Here is a 23,076-nt window from a genome sequence, read left to right on the forward strand (position 1 = left end):
CCAACTACAATGAACTACTGTCAGTTCCCTGAGCTTGCCACACACTTTCCTCTGGCTCTTCCATATACATATTCCCCCTTTGCCTAGAACATTCTTCCCTGCCCTTTTCTTCATCTAGATTATTCCTATTAAAATACTTTTATCTGTGAATCTTTGCTAGACTCACTTGAGTCACAGTTAGATGTCCCTTACAGTAATCTGAACTTCTCTTTCTACTTATCACATGGCTTGTCCACCTGTAGCCTGTACTTCTACCTAGACTTCGTTTGTTGTGAGAGCAGAGAAGATGTCTGTCCTGAATGCCATTTTATTTTCAGTGTCACCTTATAATGACACCTTATAATGTGAGTTCCATAAACATAAGCAATTTTGCTTGTTTTGTTTGCTGATATAATTCTAGAGTACAGAACAGTGCTTGGATATGACAGGTGTTCCATAAATGTTTAATAAATGACGGGGCTATGTGCTTTACATATGTGCTATAAAGAATAATACCACACTCAATGATATCAATGTGTGTGAAGTCTTATAGAACACTCTAAAAACTTTTCTTTTTAAATGGTGAACAAGTAATGAAATATAAATTAGTTTATCTCTAAGGGCAACTAAAAGTCAATAATTTTATTTTCCTCAACTACCTTTAAAGGTATACAAGAGAAAAGTGAACTTCAAATGCTTTTAAGCTCTCTTTACATAGCAATAAAAAGGTATTCCTCTTAAATTATCTTCTCATCCCTGTTAACATTCTTCTGTACCAAGAGTTCAAAATGTTTTTATTTCAGAAGTGTGATAATCACTTTCCTTAAAAAAAAATAAAATCTGATTTTAAGTAAGCTAATAAAAGCCTTTAATACTATTTTCACCTCTATTATTAGTTCAAATGAAAAAAAAAATCCAAATTTCCTCTCTTATCAGCAGTTTCATGTATGAAAAGGAAATTACCACCTTCCCAGTTGTTTTTGAAGGTCTAACATGTACTGGTAACATTGTGCGTAGTAAGTCATCTGGGCTTCTACAAAGTCATTCAGACAGCGAAGGTGATGGGCCTGTAAAGGAAAGTTACAGTCACTTCTTAGCTCTATAATCTACAAGTGGCAAATGCTAAGGGGAGACAAAGTACAATACTGTACTCAGGGTGAATCATCAGTATCTAGCATTTTACTACAATATATAATAAAAAACTATTTAGCCAAAAAAAAAATAAAACAAACAAAAAACAAATGGATTTGATGGTAAGAAAACTAGGTGATGAGGTGTAAAAAAAATTTAAAATATTTCTTCATATATCTTGAAAAATGCTACGATTTAAGTATCTTGATAAGTGACTGAAAAGGAAGTTCAGTTTCTACTCCAAGAATTTCCCTAAGACTATCAAAGCCTTCTGTTCCAAATGAATTTCCAAGGAATGAACACTCACGTGTGTACTGCTGATTCCCTCCAGGAGAAGTCTGGTAATCTCTGCCTGACGATCAAATTCACTTTGAGTTATTCTTAATTCCTGTTCAGACTTAAATTGTAACACAGTTTTAGAATCTCATTAGAGGACTTAGTCCATGCTATGCACATCCATTTAGACAGTTAAAAATTCCCCAAACAAACCTCAAAGTCTGGCAATTCCCTGATTCTACTTTGTACCTAAACTGGTACCTGGTTTCTAGACCTTATTTCTTCTATATTACTTAATCTAGATAGAACTGAATCCTTCCTTACTGGTACTTAACTCAAAAGAATCAATGTCAAAGGTTAATGACATAAACATAAAAGCCTAGGAAAACTATGGGACAGTCAATATATTTTCTAGTATAAACTTTGGTAAATTTTAATGTTTTATGAAACCTTACGATTACCAGTTTACATGTATGCTGCTGCTGCTGCTAAGTCGTGTCAGTCGTGTCCGACTCTGTGCAACGCCATAGACAGCAGCCTACCAGGCTCCGCCATCCCTGGGATTCTCCAGGCAAGAACACTGGAGTGGGTTGCCATTTCCTTCTCCAATGCATGAAAGTGAAAAGTGAAAGTAAAGTCGCTCAGTCATGACCCCATGGACTGCAGCCCACCAGGCTCCTCCGTCCATGGGATTTTCCAGGCAAGAGTACCGGAGTGGGGTGCCATTGCCTTCTCCGAGTTTACATGTATAAAATATTTCAAAAAATTCTCAGTTATTACTATAGTTACTTTACTTTGAAATATAGGTTTCATTCTCAAATGAAAAAACTTTAGAATGAAGCGAGGATTTTAAATTCTTTTGTTATCAAGCATATACTTGATTCTAGGGACATAGTTCTAAAGTTCCTTCAAAGGATTCTTTGTCCCACATAAATGTCTTTTACAGTTTTCTTTCCAAACTTTGCATAAAATATGTTTTAAGCAGAAATACTATCTATAAGATATGCTAGGATTTTTTTGCAACTTATGAGTGACCTTTAATTAATGGTGTGCTAGTAACTGGCTTTTTACTGGGGGAGGGGGGTGCGTGGGAAGCGACAGGGAGGGAGGGGAAATTCTCTAATGTGCTGAGTTTCAATGGTAGAAATACTTCCACCACAGTTGATATCAAGCTACCAAGATGAAGTCAGTGACCTCAGAGCTAGAAAGAGATGTGTACAACAGCACACCATTACCAGCTTTAACTATCCAATATAGGTTTGAAAGTGAAAGTGAAGTTGCTCAGTTGCTCAGTTGTGTCCGACTCTTTGTGACCCCATGGACTGTAGCCTACCAGGCTCCTCTGTCCATGGGATTTTCCAGGCAATAGTACTGGAGTGGATTGCCATTTCCTTCTCCAGGGGATCTTCCCGACCCAGGGATTGAACCTGGGTCTCCTGCACTGTAGACAGACACTTTACCGTCTGAGCCACCAAGAAAGAGAAACCCAAGTAAGACGGTAGGTGTTCCAAGAGGGCATCAGAGGGCAGACACACTGAAACCATAATCACAGGAAAATAGTCAATCTAATCACACTAGGACCACAGCCTTGTCTAACTCAATGAAACTAAGCCATGCCCTGTGCGACCACCCAAGATGGGCAGGTCATGGTGGAGACGTCTGACAGAATGTGGTCCACTTGAGAAGGGAATGGCAAACCATTTCAGTATTCTTGCCTTGAGAACCCCATGAACAGTATGAAAAGGCAACATGATAGGATACTGAAAGAGGAACTCCCCAAGTCAGTAGGTGCCCAATATGCTACTGGAGATCAGTGGAGAAATAACTCCAGAAAGAATGAAGGGATGGAGCCAAAGCAAAAACAATACCCAGTTGTGGATGTAACTGGTGATAGAAGCAAGGCCCGATGCTGTAAAGAGCAATATTGCATAGGAACCTGGAATGTTAGGTCCATGAATCAAGGCAAATTGGATGTGGTCAAACAGGAGATGGCAAGAGTGAACATCGACATTCTAGGAATCAGCAAACAGAAATGGACTGGAATGGGTGAATTTAACTCAGATGACCAGTATATCTACTACTGCGGGCAGGAATCCCTTAGAGGAAATGGAGTGGCCATCATGGTCAACAAAAGAGTCCAAAATGCAGTACTTGGATGCAATCTCAAAAACGACAGAATGATCTCTGTTTGTTTCCAAGGCAAACCATTCAGTATCACAGTAATCCAAGTCTATGCCCCAATCAGTAACACTGAATAAGCTGAAGTTGAACGGTTCTATGAAGACCTACAAGACCTTTTAGAACTAACACCCCCAAAAGATGTCCTTTTCATTATAGGGGACTGGAATGCAAAAGTAGGAAGTCAAACACCTGGAATAACAGACAAATTTGGCCTTGGAATATGGAATGAAGCAGGGAAAAGGCTAATAGAATTTTGCCAAGAGAACGCACTGGTCATAGCAAACACCCTCTTCCAACAACACAAGAGATGACTCTACACATGGACATCACCAGATGGTCAACACCAAAATCAGATTGGTTATATTCTTTGCAGCCAAAGATGGAGAAGCTCTATACAGTCAGCAAAAACAAGACTGGGAGCTGACTGTGGCTCAGATCATGAACTCCTTATGGCCAAATTCAGACTTAAATTGAAGAAAGTAGGGAAAACCACTAGACCATTCAGGTTATCACCTAAATCAAATCCCTTATGATTATACAGTGGAAGTGAGAAATAGATTTCAGGGACTACATCTGATAGATAGAGTGCCTGATGAACTATGGAATGAGGTTTGTGACACTGTACAGGAGACAGGATCAAGACCATCCCCATGGAAAAGAAATGCAAAAAAGCAAAATGGCTGTCTGAGGAGGCCTTACAAATAGCTGTGAAAAGAGAAGCGAAAAGCAAAGGAGAAAAGAAAAGATATAAGCATCTGAATGCAGAGTTCCAAAGAACAGCAAGAAGAGATAAGAAAGCCTTCCTCAGCAATCAATGCAAAGAAATAGAGGAAAACAACAGAATGGGAAAGACTAGAGATCTCTTCAAGAAAATTAGAGATACCGAGGGAACATTTCATGCAAAGATGGGCTCGATAAAGGACAGAAATGGTATGGACCTAACAGAAGCAGAAGATATTAAGAAGAGGTGGCAAGAAAACACAGAAGAACTGTACAAAAAAGATCTTCACGACCAAGATAATCACGATGGTATGATCACTCACCTAGAGCCAGACATTCTGGAATGTGAAGTCAAGTGGGCCTTAGAAAGTATTACTACGAACAAAGCTAGTGGAGGTGATGGAAGTCCAGTTGAGCTCTTTCAAATCCTGGAAGATGATGCTGTGAAAGTGCTACACTCAATATGCCAGCAAATTTGGAAAACTCAGCAGTGGCCACAGGACTGGAAAAGGTCAGTTTTCATTCCAATCCCAAAGAAAGGCAATGCCAAAGAATGCTTAAACTACCGCACAATTGCACTCATCTCACACGCTAGTAAAGTAATGCTCAAAATTCTCCAAGCCAGGCTTCAGCAGTACTTGAACCGTGAACTTCCAGATGTTCAAGCTGGTTTTAGAAAAGGCAGAGGAACCAGAGATCAAATTGCCAACATCCGATGGATCATAGAAAAAGCAAGAGAGTTCCAGAAAAACATCTATTTCTGCTTTACTGACTATGCCAAAGCCTTTGACTGTGTGGATCACAATAAACTGTGGAAAATTCTGAAAGAGATGGGAATACCAGACCACCTGATCTGCCTCTTGAGAAACCTATATGCAGGTCAGGAAGCAACAGTTAGAACTGGACATGGAACAACAGACTGGTTCCAAATAGGAAAAGGAGGACGTCAAGGCTGTATATTGTCACCCTGCTTATTTAACTTCTATGCAGAGTACATCATGAGAAACGCTGGGCTGGAAGAAGCACAAGCTGGAATCAAGATTGCCGGGAGAAATATCAATAACCTCAGATATGCAGATGACACCACCCTTATGTCAGAAAGTGAGGAGGAACTAAAAAGCCTCCTGATTAAAGTGAAAGAGGAGAGTGAAAAAGTTGGCTTAAAGCTCAACATTCAGAAAATGAAGATTATGGCATCTGGTCCCATGACTTCATGGGAAATAGACGGGGAAATAGTGGAAACAGTGTCAGACTTTATTTTTTGGGCTCCAAAACACTGCAGATGGTGCTGCAGCCATGAAAAGACGCTTACTCCTTGGAAGAAAAGTTATGACCAACCTAGATAGCATATTCAAAAGCAGAGACATTATATTGCCAACAAAGGTCCATCTAGTCAAGGCTATGGTTTTTCCAGTAGTCATGTATGGATGCAAAAGTTGGACTGTGAAGAAGGCTGAGCGCCGAAGAATTGATGCTTTTGGACTGTGGTGTTGGAGAAGACTCTTGAGAGTCCCTTGGACTGCAAGGAGATCCAACCAGTCCTTTCTAGAGGAGATCAGTCCTGGGTGTTCTTTGGAAGGAATGATGCTGAGGCTGAAACTCCAGTACTTTGGCCACCTCATGTGAAGAGCTGACTCATTGGAAAAGACTCTGATGCTGTGAGCGATTGGGGGCAGGAGGAGAAGGGGATGACAGAGGATGAGATGGCTGGATAGCATCACTGACTGGATGGATGTGAGTCTGAGTGAACTCCGGGAGATTGTGATGGACAGGGAGGCCTGGCGTGCTGCAATTCATGGGGTCACAAAAAGTCAGACACGACTGAGCGACTGAACTGAACTGATTGGTTTAGTGCTGGGACAAAACAAGTCACTTAAAAAAAATAAAATCTAAAAACAGTAAGTACTGGTAAAAAAATATCCTCACAAATCTTTAGTCAGAGTTGGTCGGTAATGAGAGTGAAGAGGAAAAAATAAAATCTTATAGATCATTCAAAATAGTTAGCTTATTCCCCATGGGGAATTAGCACTGGTGATAATATCATTATAATATTTTCTACTACCTCTCCAGGATAAATTGCTTACCCCCCCTAACCAAATAATTACAGTATTTTCCAAGACTGTAGTAAGGATAAAAACAAGGTGCGAATTCTTTCCCTTTCACACCCTCTCCTTTACCCTCTTTGGTGGCAATATTTAACCCAGTCAACAAGGAGGTAGCTGCAAAAGAGATATCAGTTGCTGCAATCATTCTTATCCCATTGCCAAAAGACATGGCAGAGAGGACTAAGACTTGACCACTAGAGGAGACTTATGGAAATAAGCTTGAAGTATTCAGTAAGTTGAGTTAAAATTAAATTTACTTGACCAAAACCAGAATACACGGTACTCTGATAACAGGGCTGAAGTAATAAGCTTCCAGTATGTAGCAGAAAAATGTCACAGGGGAATAAAAAAGTCAATGTTCTTCCTAAAAGAAGTGTTAAGGAAAACCAATTACTTCAGTGTTACATTTGCACCATTTACTTTTCTACTTGGTTGAGAGGTTTTGACATATAGATTCAAAGCAAACAAAAAAATAAATGTACTTCAGAAATAAATGAGGCTTATTCCACATAGGTTTGACTGTGAAAGTACAATCTGACAGCCTTTAGTAGAAATGGCAGGAAAGTCTACTCAATGGTAATGTTTCTGTACAAGGTGTAAGTAAGTAAGCTAGGTAGTAGATTAAAAGTGATTAGGAAGCTTGAGTCTGAAATGGAAATGATGTTTTAAAGCTAAAAACTACTGAATAAAAAATATGAAATGATCTTAGTAAGGACAAAGAATCAGTCTATGTTTTAACAAAATATAATTATTTGTGAATAAAGCACCATGTTATAAAGCCTAGGAAGTCATTCTTCTGTACAATCTACACTTTATATTTTAGAAAAGGTAAATGACAGGAAGGAAACAAATCGTGTTTCTTGAACAAGTTGCTTGAACAAGTGTATGTTTAGGGTAGCTGCAAACAGTCTAATGTCCCAAACCATCTCTACTTCTGACAAATGTTAATTGATTATAATAATTAATTGGAGAGGCTGAGGTAAGTGAAATTAGGTTCAGCACAAACAATTTACTTAGGAAGAAAATAATCCATATTAAAAGACACAGAAAAAGGGTTTAGACAAAGACAATGAGTTGAGAGTTTTTATTCTGTCCTCCGGAGGATCTCATTCTCCAACTTAATTTTATAATTAGGATAGAGTTCTACGGAAAAGATCTTCTACTGCTTAGAATTACTGTTACTGGACTAACTGATCTAAAGCATAGCTTGGGTGAGAGAAGTAAAGAGAGTTCTTTTAGGATATAAATTGGAAATAGGGCCAAGAATGTGTTGGTTTTTTATATCAGGACTGGGTTAATTATTTTAAGCCAGAAATTCTGGTCAAGCTTCTAAGGCATTTGCTATGAAATCCTGGTTAGTATTATGTACTTTTTCTAGGGGCTTAAACCTTAATATATTCCAGAAATATGAAGTTTTAAAATTATACATTTTTAAATTATAAAAATGACAGAAGTGAGAATGATAATATTTTTGGAAATTCATTTTGATGTTATTTTAAACTTTTTAAACATATACGAGCATAATAATGTAAATATTTGTTTCATGAATTTCTTGATATTATATCAGCCATTTCCCAAATTTGTAGAGACTGCAAGATCAAATCCGTAAAAATTTTTTGATGTACCTGTATGCTAATCAAAGTGGAAGAGACCCTTTCTTGACCAAACTACTTTCTCTTCCACGTTATTCTGTCCTCTTTTCATGCTAGAGGTTCAGGAAGAGGTGAGAGGCCAGGGTGTAACCATAACTAAGCTGATGAATGGATTCCATGAAAGGGAGTGAGAGCATGGGCATTAGTCAAGAATTCCACACTGGATTTCCAAGTCATGCTCCATAACCTATGCCTGAAACAAGACTGCATAGTCAGCAATCCTATAAAGTCAGAAAATAAGTTTAAGTTTATAAAACTATTAAATAGTCAGAGGTCCAATTAACACCCGGGCTCTATCCCCAGGACTGTCCTCATCTCAAGGTCAGATTCTAAACATGAGAAGTAAATGAAAAATGCTTCTGAAGACCTCAAATAGCACCTGAAATAAATCTGCACGAGTCATAATTTTATTCCTTAAACTAGCTTATTTGCTTTCCTAACCAAGAGATTAGAAATGGTAGCAGAAGTAGAGAGATGGGCAGTAATGGTAATATGGACAGTATGACAGTGTCACACTGTTTGACACTGAGGGACAGACAGTGTCACTTTTAAAAGTGACAGTATGACAATGAGGGAGGAGACAACATACTTCAAAAACAAAGAATACAATTGTTGCACAGTACATAAAGCATGTTCATAATAATAAGCCTAACTGTAAGCAAAGTTAAATATATTTTAACCTGTATTTAATTTTTTATGAATATTTTCAACTAGAATGACAGAAAAATTAGCTTTGGAGCTGGAGAAAACAAGCTTCAGTTACCTTGAAAATTCATTTGTGTGACATGATATATTCACTTCTCTTAAGATACAGACATAGTGTTAACTATAATTCACAAAATTATCATATGAATAAACCAAGTATTTACGAACTGTCTTCTGGCAAGGCACTGTAAGGATTACACTTAATATAACAGACTCCTCATATTTATCAGAGTGTGTATACAAACAACATCTCTGAAGCACTGTTATACTGCTCCGGCCAAACAGATCTGAGCTTTCCATAATAATTTTCAGATTTTATAAGACAATACTAACAAAGACTGTGATTGGCCCCATAGTTGTTGCCCAATATAGATTTACTGAAAGAATGACATTTAAACTCTTGTTTCATAATTCTGTAGTTTAATAATTTACTTACTTTTGTCACTTCCTCTGCCCAAATCTAGCCAGCATTAAAAATTGAGAAAAATATAGAGCATGAAAGAAAGTTGGAATTTAACATTTTCTACAGCTTAGTATAGAAAAATGTAAATATTTTAATTCACGTGGCATACTTTTTCCAGAGTCACATTAACAGATTAAACAGTAATAGTTAAATCAATAAAGCTTAATATACTGTGAAAGTATGCCTTCTATGTTTAATAGTACTGATGTTTGAGTCTTATACTAATTCTAAATTAATAACAGGTTTCCAAAACTGGGAATATTTAACACCTCTCAGTTCTAGTATTCTCATCAGTAAAATGAGACATTTAGAGTATATGATTTCTAATTTCTCACTTAGGTTCAAAATTCTGCAATTTTAGGAAGTTAAAATAAAGCAAGGATAAATGGACACAAAATGTTGATAGAGCCATGAGGGGAGGCAAAATAAACTTGAGATATGATGAACTTAAAGTTACCAGAGTTAAACATATCTTATAAGTAGGTGACACAAGTAGTAAAACAAATGCCTAATAAATGAAACAAAGTCTTGATAACTGTTCAGCAGGATTTAAAATGTTTAAAATGACTTATATACTAAAGTACCAATGAGTGAAACAGTCTCATACTTCTCATTTATCTACATATAAATAGGACAATGGAAATAAATGAATGCATTCTCTTGCTATCTAAGGAAAGCCCTAATTTAGCCAGGGCTTCAATAATTGGAGTAGTTTAAAAAACAAATGCATTTTACATATTCTGTATAATAATCTTTTCTATTACACGTTTTCCCCCCTCCTTTTAGTACAGTGCTCATGAAATAAAAGTAGTCAACTGATTTAACAAATAAAAACTGCCAATTATTTACTACTTAACAGTGGATTCCATCTACTTCTATGGCAGTAATACAGTCAGGAGTATTATGACAAACACTGTACCTATAAATCTTTACTGGCTAACATTTATGAGTTTGGGGACAATGTTTAGATTTTACTAATTTCTATCTTGCTAAAAAATTAAATATGCTTAACATCTCAAAAATTTCCTCAAATCAAGCTCAATAAAATATACAGGATACTATAGAATAATTCTCATTACTAATTCAAAGCTATCACTATTCAGCAACTCTCCTAAGTGAATTAACACATGGCTCAGCAGTTAAGAATCTTCCTGCAATGCAGGATCTGCAGGAGACATGTGTTTGATCCCTGGGTCAGAAAGATCCCCTGGAGGAGGAAATGGCAACCCACCACTCCAGTGCTCTTGCCTGGAGAATCCCATGGACAGCAGGCTACAGTCCATGGTGTCACAGAGAGTTAGACACAACTGAAGTGACTGAGCTTGCTTGCACAGTCCTCAACACTACAGAAATACATAAACTACTAGGGTTTGTTTTGGCCTGCAATTACAAAGAAGAAATTAATTCTGTGTTGAGTTTGGGTGAAAATTAAAGTAAACACTGAAGGTACTGTGAAGCAAAGTAAATTTGTATACCTTATACTTTTCTCTAAGTCAAGTAAATTTTGTTAATTTTCTTTGTCAATTAATATCTTTGAATATCTGTCAGTCAACATAAAAAATTAACATCTTTTATTGTATATAAAAGGCAATATATATTTATGTATAAATTCAGACTCGAGAATCTGAATTTGGTGTAGCTGAATTTGTCAACTAGAACACATAATTTCTGTTCTTCAAGTTCCAGTATTACTTCAGCTAGCATTCTCTGTATTTTTTGTTAGACTAATGAATGCACAGCTTCAACTACTTTAGACTTTTACATGTAGATAATAGCAAGAGAAGGCACTTTATTCAAGATGTAGAAAACACAGTAGGCCAACAAACCTTCAGCCATTTTACATGCAGGAGGTTGAGCATGTAAGAGAAATTTACCATAATGTTATCTCCTTCAAGGCGTGCTGAGTTTAGTTGCTTAAGTGCATAGGTAAGAGACAAAGAACACATTACACCAGTGAACAAAGTGAAACAAGTTACTTCTGCACAACATACAAACAAGTATTAAGAGCTGATAAGATGGTCTTCTACTTAAAAAAAAAATCCAACTAAGTAAATTTTGTTTTGTCAATTAATATCTTTTAATATCTATGTCAATTAACATAAAATTAACATCTTTTATTGTGTAATAAAAGGCACTATATATTTATGTATAAATTCAGACTCTAAAATCTGAATTTGGTATAGCTGGATTTGGCAATTAGAACACATACTTTCATATTATGATACTTATTCAATTTTTTTCAAAAGATTCAAGTCTTCAAAGATAAAAAAAACATGGCTGATGCTTGATTTTAAATTGGAATTATTTGGGGAAGATGCATTACTTTAAAAACTGCCACAATCACCTAAAGTTTTATCAAATTTTCACCTATGAAAGTCCTTCTGTCTGCCCACAATTTCCCTATTCAAAGATCATTCCTATTTTATTAGTGTATGATGCCTTCAACCACGTTCTCTTTCAATCAGCCTCAGCCAGGTCTTGGCATACCCTGAAGAAATACGAAAGGCAAGTCAATCCTTGTATTTTTAAAACTTTAAATTCTAATATGTGTACATTAAAATTAAGATTATATGATGGTTCTATAAATTCACTTGGTTTTTAGATTAAAGGCACAGACTTCTGTAGAAATTGTGGAATTCATGCTTTTCAACTGTGGTGTTGGAGAAGACTCTTGAGAGTCCTTAGACTTCAAGGAGATCAAACCAGTCAATCTTAGCTAAAGGAATCAGCCCTGAATGTTCATGGGAAGGACTGATGCTAAAGCTGAAGCTCCACTACTTTAGTCACCTGATGTGAAGAACTGACTCATTGGAAAAGACCCTGATGCTGGGAAAGGTTGAAGGAGGGAGGAGAAGGGGACGAGAGAGGATAAGATGGTTGGATGGCATCACCGACTTGATGGTCATGAGTCTGAGCAAGCTCTGGGAGTTGGTGATGGACAGGGAAGCCTGGTGTGCTGCGGTCCATGGGGTTGCAAAGAGTTGGACACGACTAAGCGAATGAAGTGAACTAGACTGCTGTGGAAATGGTTAGATGGACAGAGGGACATATTTGCTATATTATGTTAGTGATAATGTATTTTCCATCATGTTTGGATACCCGAAAGTAGCAGACAGACGTCTAAACCTCTCAATATCAGAGAGCTTTGAAACCAGATGATTTTTTTCTTTCCATTAACGATACTCTAAAATGATTTTTTAAAAAGCTTATACAGACTAAGATTAGGTTAGTAATGTCAGTGCCTTATAACTTAGACGCAGAAGTTATTTGTTTTTGCTCCTCTTTATACTATTTTCAAAGCTGTACTTGTTTTCACTGTAAAATATTCAGGGAGGTTTTCTCTTTTCTGCTCATTGGTGTATTTTTGAGAAATGTCTTTGATATTGCTTTACCATTCTTCAACATATTAACTAATAAAATAGGTTAGTAAGGTCACAATATTGAATACAGGTGTAAATATTTTACTAATAAGGCTAAATCACCAAAAAATTCAATCTACTATGCTAGATTGTAAAACTGAGGGCAGCAGAGATTTTGCAGCGTTTATATACTAACTCCTTCTCAGCAAAGCAACTTGCACAAAATTAGCATTAAGTAAATCTAGAATTTAAAAATAGGTCACAAGAAACTGGGAAACAAATTTTTTAAATAGTGCTGATATTCACAGGTCTCAAACCTTACTTACAGAGAAACTGGTCACAAAACAATCTGAGGAAATTTATACAAGGAAGTAAAATCAAAGAAAGTCTAAGGTTAGAGTAACTGCCCCAGCCACCAACTAGGAAGCATGAAATGTGTCAAAGGAAAAGTAAAAAAAAAAAGGCAAAACAAACTCCTAGTGGTTTCATTTTTTTCTCTATTCTTCAAGTAAAGGGAAGAGAAATACAGTGAAAGGAAAAAAATAGATCACAAAATACAGGCATGCCTCAAGGCTTTATGTGATAACAAACTAAGAGGACTTTTCCTTTCCAAAGTATTTCAGACTTACTGCTAATAAAGTTTGAAGAAAAGCAAGTTGGTTATCTAGAGGGAAAGAATACAACTAAAATCAGGAAATAGGAATTTTTGTCTAGACTAATATTTTTAATATTTAGCTACAGTTAAATTTTGTTTCATGTATTATATAAATTCTAGAAAAGCTGTGTACAAATGAAATTGTTGAAAAAGTCATTTGTATAATCTTATTTTTAAATGTAAATTCTCCGAAAAAATTTTTTTCTCAACAATACAATGCAGAGAGATATTATCAACATCTTTTCTGGTTATATCAAGAGGAAATATAAATTTTACTAACAGTGGTAAAATAATTTAGAGTAGTCATAGGACCTTGTGTACTGTTGAAACAATGATTTTCTGGAACTTTTCCAAGTAAAAAGTAGACTACTGTTATCTTGTAATGGTGCTTGTTAAAGAAAGTTTTGTGCTGACATTTGACAATAGTTTTTCCATCATCACTAGGCACATAAAGGCATTTCAAATAAAGATATTCTGTTCAAACATTTAATTCCCAAAAATCCTTATTTAATGTTTTTTCTGATTATGAAATTAGTATCTTAAAAACCAATTCATATTTTACTAAGTTTATTATTAGCAACTTTAGAGATTAATATCCTATTTTAGAGTCTCTTGCCATCTCTGGTATTTAAAGTTCTGATCTGCAAAAAGCTTGTTCAGGGAAGTTAGGCTATTCTTTATGATGAGGTCCTGTAATTCTGAGGTGAACTAGCCAGTGATTTTGAAATCAATGTCTTGTCAAAGATAATTCTCCAGCAGTAGCTAATTAAGAATCTTTAAAGGGCAACTGTCTAGAAGAAAATAATTTATTCTGCTCATACAAACTGCTGGGGTAAATCTCGTAAGATATCATTCTCCAACACCAAGTCACTAGTTTTAAATTTCACTCTAAACCAAGTCTTTTCCACAATAAGAGAGCCACAACAGACTTCCACCAGCACCTTGGTAATATGCTCCTAAGGCAGTGACTCTTGATGACAGTAGTGGTAGTGAGTTGGGAACAGAAGGCGGTGGGAATGTCACGTCTCTTAACAAAACATATCCCTTTGCTTGTTAAGAATGAACTTGTTAGCTTCATCTAATAAATTCAAACTTGTTTATACTGTGCTCTAATTCAAGTCTGATTAATCTCTCTGAACTTTGGAAGAGACTTAAGCTATATTAAATTAGAGGCTTTATAAATAAAATCTTTAAAGAAAGTTTTACATATATATCTACTTATATATCTTCACATATATATATAAAATCACTGAACTACTTTATTTATCATATATCCATTCAATCCTAAAAGACCACTCAGAAGTTGGTTTTATAAAAAATATACCAGAACTTATTTATCTAAATGGGATTCCTCTCCTTCAAATCAGCCACCTGGGAGTCCATGCTGCCACCGTCTGAATGTTTTTGGAACTATTCTTGGTGACAATTCCTTTAGTCAGTTTGAATCACATGTGGAAAGGCAGTCATATCTAATTTTTAAGGTACACATAAGCATTCTCAAACTTGACTCATTCTCATCTTAATTACTATCTATTTTTCTCTTTCAAATAAATCTATCTCCAAAAGACTTATTTTCCATTACCATTGAGGTTATCTGCAAAATATGACACAGCTTTTTAGAAGCTCTTATAATTTTTATTTTTTTTAGCAATAAGTGGATTGCTAAAGTAAGAATACTGACATCTCTTAATATGATTATTGTCACTGATTTAATGTATTAAGTCCTGAAAAGTCCTGAAAAGTTTAAAAAATACAAAAATAATATCCTAAAGTCCTATTCTAGTCTTAATGATAGACTGTAACTTGCATAATATATAAATGAAATCTTCTACAAGACTTAAAAGTTATTAACCTAAAATGTTTTTTTATTTAAAAACAAAACAGTACTTACTGATGCTCTAGTTTCCGCAGCTTTTGCTTTTTTTAGTCTTGTTTTTGCAGCATCCAAATCCAGTCTCTTATTTTGTAATAGTTTCCTCTCTTTCTATAAATATAGGAAAGAAAATAAAGCCTAATGATGTTAAAAATCCACTAAGAGCACACACATTTAAAGTACTATTCTCCCATTAAACAATCATCTGATGAACAAACATCTATGATTACAAAATTAGCCATTAAGTGACCTTTCAGGTGTCAGACTCCATTTTCTCACTATCTGCAATTTAAAAACGATAGAGACATTCTAGATCTGGGAAAGATGGCAGGTGATGGTAGAAACAAAGGAATATTAGTTTTAATATTCTGTGATTTTGCTCTTTGTTGAGGAATGCCTGGCAGTATCTTCTTGGTTGTCATAATTTGGGGACGGATGTTACTGGCATCCACTGGGTAGAAGCCAGAGACACAGCTACATATCTTACAACGTAGTACAGTTCTTACAACAAAGAATTACTTGAACTAAAATGTTAGTAGTGCTCAGCTTGAGAAACTGTTTCAGCCTGTTACAGATAATCTAGGAAGTACCTAAGGTGAAGAAGGTAGAGGCCCTAGGGCAAGGCTCCTTGCAACCCCGTGCTGCAGCACCACAAGCAACTCTGCTACTCCGAAAACAGAATTTCACATTTATTTAGAATGAACCATGAATAAATGTTAGTATGGTATCTTAGAATTCCTCAGGGGAATGTTAAGCTTCTTCATAATATACTAGTTTATAAGATCTTACTGTTTGCTTTGTTAATTCTTAGATTCCACATATCAAATTTCATCCTGTTGATAATATAATAGCTTTTCAATCATATTTCATCTTTGTGATTTTTCCTTTGTTTCAGGCCAAACACTTTTTATACACAGATTCAATGTAAACATACTAAGTTTCTATAATAAGAAATATGAAAATTAAGTTTGAAGGAGTATTTACAATAAAAATCTTGGGAAAAAATATTCACCTAGGACACTACTCCCCATCATTTAAAACACAACTTAAACTAAAAAAATAGTAGACTAATAGATTAGGTTTGGGAAGTGATTTTTTTTTCTTATATTTAAGAAATAAAACACACCTGTGTTAAAAGAAGATAATAGACTTCTACGGATACAAAAAGACAGGAAGTCTAATAGCCAGAAATATAGCTTCTAGTCATTATGATTCTGGCTTCTAGTTTAAATGTATGGCTATACTATGACAATAATTTGTGCCACATTTTAATAATCATTCCAGGAATTTGTATATAGATTTCAGGGCTGATAATGAACAAAAATGGATGTAAAGACATCTCAATAACACTACAGGGACATAGAAGTGGAGTCTGTATCATTAATAATCCTCTATTTTGGTTAGTTTTGTATTCTGTTGCATTATACATCTTGCTACACTGTTTAGTTCTTCTGATTATTTAATTCTTCTAATCTGCTATATCTACAAAGTCATTAACAGTGCAACTGCTCATTAAAAACGACAAGTTTTTAACCTGTAAGTATATACCTAAATTGTTTTACTAAAAAAATGAACATTTTCCAACTCACAGCAATTGTTTTGTAATCGCCTTCTATAAAGTTTCTTAACGGAGTGAGAAAATTTAAGGCTGAAGTTTGAATCAGCTCTCTGTCTGCTGTTCCAATTCGTTTTTGTGTTTCTCCACATTTAATAAGGGCGTTACCTGCAACGGAAAAAGTTTTTTGTTTTTTTTTTTTTAAAACACTGTCTGGTAATGTCAGAAAATCATGTTAAGATAAATTAGCTATTTGATCTGCCTTAAAGTTAGTTGTTACTTGTTTACTCAAGTAAAAATCAAATAAAATTAATTGTAGGTAAGATAGTTTTGGGCTTCCCAGGTGATGCAGTGGTAAAGCATCCACCTGCCAGTACAGGGGATGTAAGAGATGCGTGTTCAAACTCTGGGTCAGGAAGATCCACTGGAGTAGGAAATGGCAACCTGCTCCATGATTCTTGCCTGGAAAATTCCATGGGCAGAAGGAGTCTGGTGGGCTACAGTTCATGGGGTCACAAAGAGTCAGACATGACTGAGCGACTGAACACACACATACATAAAAGATAGTTTTATTTTGAAAGTAAATTTAAGATTATAAATATGTAAGTGAAAATGACAAAGATAAATTCTTTATCATATCATAGTTAATTGTACTAACTCTACCAACGGGACAAAAGAGGACAGATACACTTAAAAATATTTATAGTCAAAGCTCAAATAGTACAGATATGCTTATAAAAGTATAATTCTTAAAATATGTTAATAAGTAGACCAGGTAAAAATTCTTCTGTTCCTATATTTATGTACTTATTTCAAGTGTCTATAAATAATAGTATACATTTGTATCTTAAGTTAAAAAAAAAAATCTGTTCAGCAGCACACACCACCTAGTATTTAAATAGGACAAATTCAGTGGAAAATAGAGAAAAAGAGAACCTCAAGATAGGTTCTAACTGGAAGTAGGACTCATCTACCTCTAATAAGCTTTAGTTCTGTGGATCTTAATTCCTTTATGTTCGGATGACATAAGATCTAATTTGTAAGGAAGGTAATAATATAACTTGTAGTTAAGAGCTCAATTTCTGGATATAGATCTACATTTGAATTACTAGCTCTGTGTGATCATAGATGAACTATGTAACCTGTCTAAGATTCAGTTTCCTTGTTCTTACACAGAGATAACAAAATTTACAAGTAGGATTTAAGTGAGGATTTACTAAAATAATATTTATACAGTGCTTAGCCCAATTCCTGGAGTATTCAATTGCTGCTGCTGCTGCTAAGTTGCTTCAGTTGTGTCCAACTCTGTGCGACTCCATAGATGGCAGCCCACCAGGCTCTGCCATCCCTGGGATTCTCCAGGCAAGAACACTGGAGTGGGTTGCCATTTCCTTCTCCAATGCGTGAAAGTGAAAAATGAAAGTGAAGTTGCTCAGTCGTGTCCGACTCTTCGTGACCCCATGGACTGCAGCCTACCATGCTCCTCCGTCCATGGGATTTTCCAGGCAAGAGTACTGGAGTGGGGTGCCATTGCCTTCTCCGTTTCAATTGTTAGCTATTATTAATTACTAATAGATTCACAAAGCCCAATTCCAATAATCAGGGTACATTCAGTGGAATTATTAGAGGTATAAACAGGTTAAGCAGGTTAAAAAAGAAAAAAAATTTAGAAGGCTTTTGAATGTTTTTGCTCTACTAGACCTTCAGCTTGGTGAAGGAAACAGCTGGGTCATTCATGTACCTTTATGACCCCTGCACCTAACTGAGTTTGGCATAAGAAGGCAATTACAAATCTGATCAATATATAAAGTTTTCCTGAAATTTACAGTTAAAATTTAGAAGTAAAACTATAGAAATTTAAAGCATTTTCAGACTTCTGAAAGAACTGTATTTTGAAGAACACAGTGTAAAAAAGTTTCAAAGTTGTATATCTACAAGCTAGTTAATGGATTATCAGCATTCATTACTCAGGTCCTTCTGACATAAGGACTACTGAAACTAGGTTCATTTAGTCTCAGAATTTATGTGCTATTATAAATCAGGTGGCTTTCCCAGGAGGTGCTAGTGGTAAAGAACCTGCCTGCCAATGCAGGAGACGTGAGACAGGTTCGATTCCTGAGTCAGGAAGATCCCCTGGAGGAGAGCTTGGCGGCCCACTGGGGTATTCTCATCTGGAGAATTCTATGGACAGAGGAGTCTGGTGGGCTACAGTCTATAGGGTCGCACAGAGTCAGATATGACTGAAGTGACTCAGCACACATGCATGCATAAATCAGGACTATGTATGTAGAAAATCACTTAATTTACCTATCATTTCACAATCCAAATAAAGACCAATTTCTCGCAGAAGTATTAACAAGCATTCAGAGATAACCACTGTTAACATTTTTGTGGTATTGACATTACTTGTGTAATAAAAGCACTAGTTCAAACACTTAGTTTGTGCCATGCACATTATAGAAATAAGTTCTCAGGAAAGCTTTAAAAAGAAAAATCAACTCAAGGAGACACAAACAGAAACTGCAATATATCTCAAGAAGTATAACAAAGGAGTTGTAAGATTCAATGGGAATACCTATTTAGACCTAAAAAGATAATGTGAATTCTCAGAATATATGCTTAAATATATTAAGTCATACTGTATATATTTGGTGGTTATGTTTATCACTTCATCTAAAATTTTAACACAAAATATTTGAAGTTAAAACTGATTCTACTAATACTAGGTAAATGTTAATGATGTCTCTAAGTAAGTAAAGATCTAAAAGTAAAGATATCTCTTAGCAGACATTTGCCTTTCACTTACCATATGCTGTTCCAGGGCCAAACTCAGTCCCTGCATCAATCATATATTGTCCCAAAAGTTCTGGGTTGTTTATACGACTTGGAGCTTTTCTATCCAGTTTCTCATAAACAAATTCTTCTATCCTGGCATCTAGAAAAAAAGTTTAAATTACCAATGATTTCAAAAAGCTATTTGAAAGACTGTTGTTCCCCTGCTAGCCATTTATCACTTTGTAAAATAAATAAGAAATTAGTATGCTTTCAAGTACGTATCTTAATATATACTTTTTCATTTGCGTGTTAGAATATTATATAACTCTAAGAAACTTACATTTAAAAAATATGATAAAATATTTTGGCACAAAAACATTTTAAAATGAAGTGCATTTCCCTGGTAGCTCAGACAGTAAAGAATCTGCTTACAATGCAGTAAACCTGGGTTCAATTCCTAGGTCAGGAAGACCCCCTGGAGAAGGAAATGGCAACCCACTCCAGTATTCTTGTCTGGGCAATCCCATGGATAGAGAAGCCTGGCGGGTTCCACAGGGTTGCAGAGAGTCAAACATGACTGAGTGACTAACACTTTCATTTTTCAAGACTATTATAAATATTTTATGGGATTTTAAGTTTCAGAAAGGGTTGGTACTCACTTCATATCTAGTGAAGCTGCCTTAGACCCATTCATATAGTGTCTAACTTTTACTTTTTGAATATATGTTTACAATTTTAAAATCAGGGATTTCCAGCTATAAAAATATGGATATAAGGTCCCTAGAGAAATTGAAGAGTTGTATACTTCTGCCACTGTTACTGTGCTTTAGTTTGCTTATATGCTCAATTTCCCTCTTAGAGGTTAAATATTGGGAGTTTAAGGAGTGGAATAGTCCAGACTTAGAATAGTCTACAGAGATCAGCAATATGATTTTTTGGCTTAATTTTATTTAATTATGTTTAAAGTATATAAATATCTGAGCATGTATTCATTCAAAAGATTTTATCATTAAAAATAAGTTTAAAACACAAAAGGTTAAGAGCAGTAATAGGAGTTATCATAAATGAAAAGAAAAAAAAATCATTAAAATCTGAGTAAACTCTTGGTTATCATATTTAAGAAATTCACATTTACATTGCTACCACAGTGAGATATTTCAGAGACAAATAAGAAAGTAAAAGTTTCCAGAAAAAAATGCTTAAATATAAATTAAAATTATGATCCCAAAAGAAGTTAAATAGGTTCCTTCTAAGCACCTCACATAATTCCTCCACAAGTTTCACACAGTGCACTGAAAATTTCAAAAATAAGTTGAACCAGTAACAGAAACATTTCAGAAGCTGGCAAAAGTGTTCATTTTAATAAACAAAATATGCTGTTGGAACAATACTTGGACTTGTGGTAGACTCTGGTGCAGCATCAGAAGAGTTTTTAAGTAAGAATTTAAAAACCTTTAAATTAGTTAAAACCAAAATGAGTCAGCTGAAAACAAAACCCCTTAGAAAATGTTAACTAATCTCAGAATTTCATTTTCTGACTGTGAAAGTGATTCATATCTTTGCCACCTGTTTACCCACTTGGTCAAAAGTTTAAAGCCAAATCCTATGTTGATTTCATTCAGTTCAAAAAAAAACTGGTGTATTTTAAATAAACATTTCATTTAGGGTATCAAAAAGTCCTAATAAAATCTTAACAAGAAATGCAGGCAATTCCACTATAATGCAATGTACACTTCTGAAAAAATCCTAGGTTCTGGAAAATCATATACTAAAAATAACAGGGCTTACAGAAAAAAGATTCGGTCTAACCACTTAAAATCTGTGTAACTTTATAATGAGAGCACAAAATAAAACACAAAAACAACTGTTACTAAACACTGAAATAAAATTATGTGAGCTACAGTAATTCTTTCTACTGACATCCTTTCCAACACTGTTGGTGACATTATTTGCCAACCACAAAAACATGCTGTAGGATAGACTATATATTGGAGGAACTATGGCTAGAGCAAAAAACAAGAGGAAAAACGTCTACTGCTTTCTTTTGTTTTTTTTAGGTGCCACGGAGCCTGGTGGGCTGCCGTCTATGGGGTCGCACAGAGTTGGACACGACTGACGCAACTTAGCAGCAGCAGCCTTAAATGAGGAAGATATAACACACAGTGTCTAAAGACAATGGGCCTCAAAGAGTAAAAGGACTATTTTAAAGTCACCACAATTTAATTAAAATGCCACAGTATTTAGTATAGTGCTTGGGCTTCCCCAGTGGCTCCACATTATAGAATCCACCTGCAATGCAGGAGATGTGAGTTCATTCCCTGGGTCTGGAAGATGCCCCAGAGAGGGAGATGGCAATCCACTCCAGTATACTTGCAGGGAAATTCCACGGAGAGAGGAGCCTAATGGGCAGTCCATGGAGTCGAAAAGAGTCTGAGCAATATACTGCTTAAGGTTTATATAACAGCAAAAAGTTTAAAGCTTGGAGGTAGTATCTGAAAGAAAGTTTATGGCATTTCACGACATGGTCACAATAACACTGGGGAAAGGGAAAAGGAAGGCAGGAACTGTTGCTGTCGATTTTGTCCTTTAGTTTTGATCTGTAAAGCTCCCCGTCAATATACCTGGTTCTAGTTCAAGTTCTACTTTTAATTAGTTATGCTACATTGAACAAAATGCTAACTTGTAAGTTTCAATTAAAACAATGATTGTGCATCTTATTTGCCAGGTTATTGAGTTAGGTGATCTGAAAAGTCTTATGGGGATGTCTGAAAATCAAATGGAGTAATTTGTGTAAAAACATAAAACTTAAACATTAATAATTGGTAACTGCTTAAGTTTCTATGTAATTTTCCCTTAATTATATAGGGGCAGTTCTCCCCTGGATGAGGAAGGAAGATTATCTCACAGGCTTTCATAACTCTTAAAATTCCAAAGCTGCTGCCTGGAATTTCAATAGGATTCTCCAAAGGCCTTAAAAACATTAACTCTCAATTTCTTAGAGGATACCCAATGAAGTGTTTATCACCCTCTTTACCAAAAACACACATACAAAATAACATAGACCTCAAAGCCATAACCAGAAAATGTTTCCCAACAGCCATTAAAACTTCTTAAAAAACACATTAAAAAACCTATTAACAGTATTTTTTAATAAGATTAGTCAATAATGTAGACAAAAGGTAAAAAGTTTCTTACTTGGATTTGGCTGCAATAACACTTCAGTTTGTTTCATTATTTTTTCTGTCCATATTTTGGTACATTCAGCTTTGCTAAGGAGGTTCTCTAAGTGAGCATCCAATTCTGTCTTCTCTGCCTGGCCAAGCTTTTCTTCTGTGAACTGTTATTGATTGTATAATAAAAAAAATTAAATATACCCCAAATACACTTTAGGAATCTATATCAGTAATTAAAAATAAAACTCAAATCCAAACAATCCTGGACATACAAATAATTGTTCTTAAACTGTTGCATATGAAGGCTGTTTTTTGCCCCTCTTGTAATATATCCATACCTCTTAGGATATGATAACCCTAAGGCACTCAGGATAATCATATCTCATAGTTAATACATATCCTTAGTTCTGCTAAAATGTATGGTGTGAATGATAGAAAATTTGCCATACTATTTTGTATATAAATAAAGTATAT

The 23,076-nt window shown here is 35.2% G+C and overlaps 1 protein-coding gene across 3 annotated transcripts in view; it reads right to left on the reverse strand.

The window, feature by feature from the left end:
• The window catches only part of SH3GLB1 (SH3 domain containing GRB2 like, endophilin B1), a 49,835-nt gene that overhangs the window by 15,114 nt on the left and 11,645 nt on the right, over nt 1–23,076 (reverse strand). Inside the window, exons 2-9 of one of the 3 annotated variants that reach the window (XM_070786180.1) lie at nt 22,625–22,766; nt 19,461–19,589; nt 16,689–16,822; nt 15,118–15,210; nt 11,039–11,125; nt 9,186–9,209; nt 1,418–1,507; nt 946–1,046 (exon numbers count right to left, since the gene is read on the reverse strand). In XM_070786180.1, the coding sequence (XP_070642281.1) occupies nt 946–1,046; nt 1,418–1,507; nt 9,186–9,209; nt 11,039–11,125; nt 15,118–15,210; nt 16,689–16,822; nt 19,461–19,589; nt 22,625–22,766 (800 nt within the window). The remainder of the gene's footprint in view (nt 1–945; nt 1,047–1,417; nt 1,508–9,185; nt 9,210–11,038; nt 11,126–15,117; nt 15,211–16,688; nt 16,823–19,460; nt 19,590–22,624; nt 22,767–23,076) is intronic. The other 2 variants (XM_070786181.1, XM_070786182.1) reach the window with 2 other exon arrangements.

The sequence above is a fragment of the Bos indicus genome, chromosome 3 (assembly GCF_029378745.1).
Source record: "Bos indicus isolate NIAB-ARS_2022 breed Sahiwal x Tharparkar chromosome 3, NIAB-ARS_B.indTharparkar_mat_pri_1.0, whole genome shotgun sequence".
Lineage (NCBI taxonomy): Eukaryota > Metazoa > Chordata > Mammalia > Artiodactyla > Bovidae > Bos > Bos indicus.